The 6,106-nt window shown below is 30.1% G+C and overlaps 1 protein-coding gene across 1 annotated transcript in view; it reads right to left on the bottom strand.

The window, feature by feature from the left end:
• LOC106457494 (30S ribosomal protein S11-like) overlaps positions 1-6,106 on the bottom strand; it is a 41,189-nt gene that overhangs the window by 21,135 nt on the left and 13,948 nt on the right. Inside the window, exons 5-6 of the mRNA XM_013916914.2 lie at positions 3,139-3,213; positions 811-876 (exon numbers count right to left, since the gene is read on the bottom strand). Coding sequence (XP_013772368.1) covers positions 811-876; positions 3,139-3,213 — 141 coding nt within the window. The remainder of the gene's footprint in view (positions 1-810; positions 877-3,138; positions 3,214-6,106) is intronic.

Here is a 6,106-nt window from a genome sequence, read left to right on the forward strand (position 1 = left end):
AATATATATATATATATATATATATATATTGGCAATTTTAACAGCAATGCAGTGCCAGATACCTGGGTGATTAGTATAATCAAATTAGAATATAACCATTACATAACAGTGTTAATGATAACTCTGGAACTCTCAAGAACATATACAGAAACCCTTTTCAAAGTTCAAATAAAATTTGACATCTTTATAAACTGTGTATAAGAAGCTCAAGTTTTAAGGAGTTCAAACATATTCCTGGAGGTGTTACATGAAAGCAAAACATTCGTCTACCCTTTTCAAATACAAAGTACTAGTTCATTAATATGACTGAGATCATTTCCAGAAAGTAAGAGAGAAACAATTCCAAAGTGAAATTCCTAGAATTTAAGCTAATTACATAATAAATGTGTAAAATAACAGAAATAAGGAAGTAACAGCCAAGAAAAATAGGCTATGTTAGCTCCAAGTAAGTAAAAAAATCATTTACTGACAGAAGAGATGTTAAGTATCAAGAACAATGCCAGAGACTAACAGTATCCAAAACGGCATTCCAGTATTAAAAGCCTCTTTCATCCCTCTACCATGTCACATTAACAACACCACTATACCCAATTCATCACTGATGAAGGAAGGTTTCATTGTGCTTTTAACACAAAAAGTTACTAAAAATTAAGGATTTATTTGTATGTTATGCCATCTGGATTTTCTATTTATTGTATTCAGATTCCAATTTTTGATTACAAAATTTCAGCAGCTAACAAGAACTTTTAAATGAAGAAGCAAGTAATTTAACAACTAGTTTGCAGCTATAATAAAATCTATGACACTTACCATTCTTCCAGGTCCCAATCCTTTAACTGAAACACGTACATGTTTGATACCCCTCTCAAGTGCTTTCTAAAAGACAAAATAAACTTAGACACAGGAAAAAGTTATAAAAAAAAGCACTTTAAGCTCAATTATCAGTAGGTACTTTTGACTACAATTGTTTTATTTTTATTAAGGTGAATACAAGACACACAAAAGATAGTTCTCATTAATAATGTTTGTAGATTTACATTTGTAGACTGCCTAAAAATATTTTTTAAGCACACCTACACAATCATTTGTATATGGCTTCAAATACTTAACACACTATTAATTAGGTGATGTATACAAGTATATTTATCCTTATTCTAATACTTTCACTACCACCAATAATTTCTTCATCTTGTACATGATTCACATCATAATATACAAAGGTTGAGTATTGTTATGTTATATTAAAACTATTCTAAGTATGCAAATTAGTAAGTCATGTGACAACTATAGCCAATATAAAATCATGATGGAATGACATGAATCAGAACTACATTTTAACACTGTATGGCATTTCATAGTTAGGGTGATGCAACTAAAAATTGATCACATGGTTCTCACACACTCAAATCAAAGGTGTTCAGATTTGGGATTTATAATTTTGAAGAGGTAGATATCCTTTGCACCTGTGGCATTGAAAACAGAGGAATATATAGATCAACTTGGGGTACCAGGACCATTTAGAAAGAGACCTGCAACAAGTCTTACCCCAACAGTGGTAAGCAAAATGTAGTATCGTGTAGCAGCTGAAAATCAATAAATACAAAAGTCAGTGGCAAAAGCCAGCCATGTGCCCCAGGTAACAGTACACAACATAATCAAATCATTTCCATAACATATCCGTTTGGCTATTGCACAGTATTTCATATGAAAACTTGCAAGTCAAGTCAGAAGATGCTGCATTTATGTATCTCTGTATAATAGGGCTGTTACAAAAGGCACTGGGACACTGTCATTCTTGTACATTAGATGACTTATGTATGGAGAGAGGGGTGCACTTTTGATATGATTGCCTTACAACAAATTCTTTTGTAATGTAAATTATGCTACAGGGCTATTGTAAAAATGCATGGCTGCCATATGAAAATATGACTGGACAATGCAACATGGACTGTAATGATGAGGTTAGGTTCCAAAATTGACTTAATACAATATACTCAACCTTACATAATTTAATTAATCAACAAACCAAAAACAGTTTTGAAGCAACTTTTAAAAGTCATTAGAACATACACAAATATATAGATATATACATGTATCCCAAGAACTCACAAGTGACAGCAAGAGAGAAACTTTTATAATGTCAACCACACTACATCTGCCATATCCAGTGCTGAAAAGGTCTTTTACCCAATACCAAGGCTCAATAGGCCAGCTCAAATATGACAGGCAGAGTAGTGATCTCTAAGCACAATGTATATCAACTTTCATGAACGACTGTTATGGTGTGAAACAGATTAAACTGGAGAATTGTAATTATCATTATTTTTACTTAAATCACATATAAATCAGATTTCTATTGCAAGAATGAAAAACACATTATTTAAATCTCAAGTTAATTGTATACAAAAAAAGAAATGAAGGTTGTTTGTTAAAAAACAACAACTATATTTTCTTATTAATGTATTCCTGAATAAAATTACTTTATCTTCACAGCTTCATTTCATATACAAGAACTTTTTAACTTTCAGTACTACTTGGATGAAGACATAGTTAAATGGTAACATTTACATACTGAATTAGCTTTAAGAATTATGAAAACATCATACTTTATTAGTTAGTGCCACACAAACATTTCTGGCACATCAACCATAAATGCATTCTTCGTAATTAACCTTGAAAACTCTGTTTGCAGTATTTTCAGTCTTTTTTATTAATATAATTGTCGCACTCAAACATTTTAATATTTACTCAATCACTGTATAACTGTTTAACTGACAATTTATAGTTTTTTTGTCTGCCCTTTTTTGAAAAATTTATTCCACACATTTAGTTGTCCATAACAAACTCTTACCAAAACTATTTTAAAGACAAATTTAATAATCTGGGATTTAATACAAAATAAAATTTTTAACACTTTAGATTTAATATCCAATTAACTACTGGAAACTTTATTACTTCCTTCACAGAATACTTTGTTATGCTGAAAAAATGTGTTCAGAAACATGTTAGCAATGCTAACTCTACACTTGCAACAAGTCATAAAATTTTGCTTCTTAAAATAATTTAGCTTCATTGTTCTTTCATGGTATTTTTAACAAGACAATCCATTTTGTTTTCAAAAAGAATTTATCAACTCACCATACTTAAGGATAATGCAGCAGCTTGGGCAGCCACATTAGTTCCTTTCTTTGTATTCTTGAATCCTTCCATTCCCTAAGATTAAAAAAAAATCAATGTAAAATTGTTCTATTTCAGACAATATACTTTTATTGTTGTCTTGTCTAATGCATCACAATTTAACCAATAAGTTATATCTTTAAATTCTCTTTTCACAAAGAGATTTAAGTATTACTCTTGATATTCAGTTTTTTTTATTAACAAACATTTCTTTTTAGCAAAAATGTTATCAAATCTCAAAATTCTTGAGTTACTTAAAAGAACCAGAAATTTAAACTCATAATTTTATACATATCTATTACAGTTCCACTATAAGAAAAAGTAAATGTCCATCAAAGTGTGGTGGGAATGTTCCCTTCCTATACCATAAACTTTCTGATGCTGAGCAATAACTGATGTATATAATAGGCACTTATAATCATGCCTGTATTTCAATGATTCTGAGACATTTTTGATGTAAAAACAGTCAAGTTATCCAAATTCCTTGGGCCCAATACAACAATTTTCATGTTTCTAAAGTTTCCAATGTCTTTAAATGATGAAATTATTGTCCAAACCTAGTTTACTGTCTGTGTTAGATACTGTACTCATGAATGAAGTCATTGTGAACTGTGACCTGCTGCATGTATCAAGAACAATTTACTGTACTTCTTGCAATACAATGACACCTCACAGTGGAAATATTGTAATATGGGAGCAAGCTTAGTGACACTGAATGTTTAAAGTGCCTCCAAAAACATCTACTACTTGCAACTTGTCTTAAAGTTAAAATATACAGCACACTGTTTACAAAGTAGAAGATTCCTTGCAGCATCCCATATTGGTTTTCACGAGTAAGTCTGTATATAGGATTATGTTAATAAATAGGGTCTGAAGTGGTTAGGGTAAAACGATGGATCACTTCTAAAATCGCACAGTTAAAATAAGCAGGTTTAGCTACAGCTATAAAATTTCTGGGTGTGTTTTCATGCAATTAAAGAATACCTGGGGGAGAAATCCTAGATTCAGCCAGGGAAAAACATATGTTTACTGATTAAAAAAGTGGGATACATGGAAACCCTAGATATATAAGTGTATATGTAAATACATTAGTTTTCACAAGTAACAGTCTATATATAGTATGTTACTAGAGTAATAAATATACTGACTCAATGCATTTTTCCTAAATCTTCTCAAAATTAACTTTGTCATTATGCCATTTTCTTGCATATCTAATCCTTTTAAACATATCAAAAGTACAATAAAAAGTTAAACATTCAAACTTCAATGAAAACAAGCTGTTAACAGCTGTATAAACCTGAAAGTTATGTGTCTATCAAAAGAGGTTGATACTTTGTCAACAATAACATGATTGTACTAAATTGATTAGCTTAATGGGAACTGGTTGTCAAAGCAAATTAAACCAAAGTGGAAAAAAAGTAGTTATATTTAAAATTAGGAGTAATAACTGTTAATTTTATTTGAAGCAGTGAATGGAGCAATGATTTTTTTATCCACATTACTAAAAAGATACCGATTTTAATAACAACTTCAGTATTTTTCAACATGCCAACTTTCTACAGAAAATCCATCATTTGGAGATTAAGAATTCTTTTTTAATTGTCTAAAGAGAACCTAAAGTGAAAAGTACAGACATCTTTATATTTCAATAATCATATTTCATTTATGCTTATTTAACTATATTCTAGATAATTAAAAATATTTGTGATGCAATTTTTTTTTTTCAGAATTCTTTTAAGACTAAAATGAATTAAAACAGCTGCATCACACGGAAACAGTACACATAGATCACAGATACTGAATGAGTGATGGGCGAATTACGATGACTGCCTTATTATTAATTCTATACATTTCTGCTGTAGTTTTTCATCTTTATTGGCATCATTAAAATAAAAAGTAAAATATTTTTTCTATTTATAGGTTTATGGACAGTGTGAACATTTGACTTTTTATGATTGACCGCCTGTACATTTACAGATGATTTGTAGCCTTGGCTTTGCTCAACCGAGAAATTAAATCATCTAGTGGATTTTAATGACAATTTAGTTTCTATTGGCTGCATTTTTGTTAGTAATAATGTTTTTTTAAAATTACAAGGATATTCTAAGGTACGGATGTTTAAGGACAGTGATTATGATTTGTTTGAAGTTAAGCACAAAGCTACAGAATGGGCTGTCTGTGCTCTGCCCACCATATATATCTAAACCCAGTTTTTAGCATTTTAAGTCTGCAGATATACCTCTGTGTCACTGGTGGGCGAAGGGGAGGGGGGCTTGATGTTCTGTGACAGCATAGTATTTGATGACAGAAATGTTTTTTTTTTGTATTAGTAAATTATTAGAGAAATGTAGTTTAATCAAAAATATACTTGAAAAAAGTGTATAAACATAGATTTTTGTGTGTCACATGGTATATTGAATGCAGCACTGGTTCAAATTAGATGTTTGTGAAATCAAAATACTAAGTCTATAGTTTCGTACAAATTACAAACTCAAATTACTGATATTGACAAGCTAGAATATAAAATAAAAGCCTCTTTTTCAGTTTGATAAGATAATGCTCATGTTGATATCTCAACAAGATAGGGTGTGTCTTTACTCTGCTCGAAATATCATTTTTTACTAAAATACATCTCAATTACTAAGCTTGATAAATTATAGTGGAATTCTGTGGCATTAATGTAGTAATTTATTATTTTTTAGTTATTCAAATGTATATATAAAACCTAAAAAAATATTTTGTTTCATATCCTCCACATGCAAATTTTTTAAGAGCTAACAACCCACGCCAAACAGCAACTGAGTACAAAGGTTCTAACTAGAAGAGAATTGTTTACTTTATTTCTTTAGTTACTCTTCTATGTTTTACGAAAAATAAGTTTAAGAACTTATTTCAAAATAGCAATAATCTGTATACATATATAATGTAT

Source organism: Limulus polyphemus, unplaced genomic scaffold (genome assembly GCF_000517525.1).
Source record: "Limulus polyphemus unplaced genomic scaffold, Limulus_polyphemus-2.1.2 Scaffold338, whole genome shotgun sequence".
Lineage (NCBI taxonomy): Eukaryota > Metazoa > Arthropoda > Merostomata > Xiphosura > Limulidae > Limulus > Limulus polyphemus.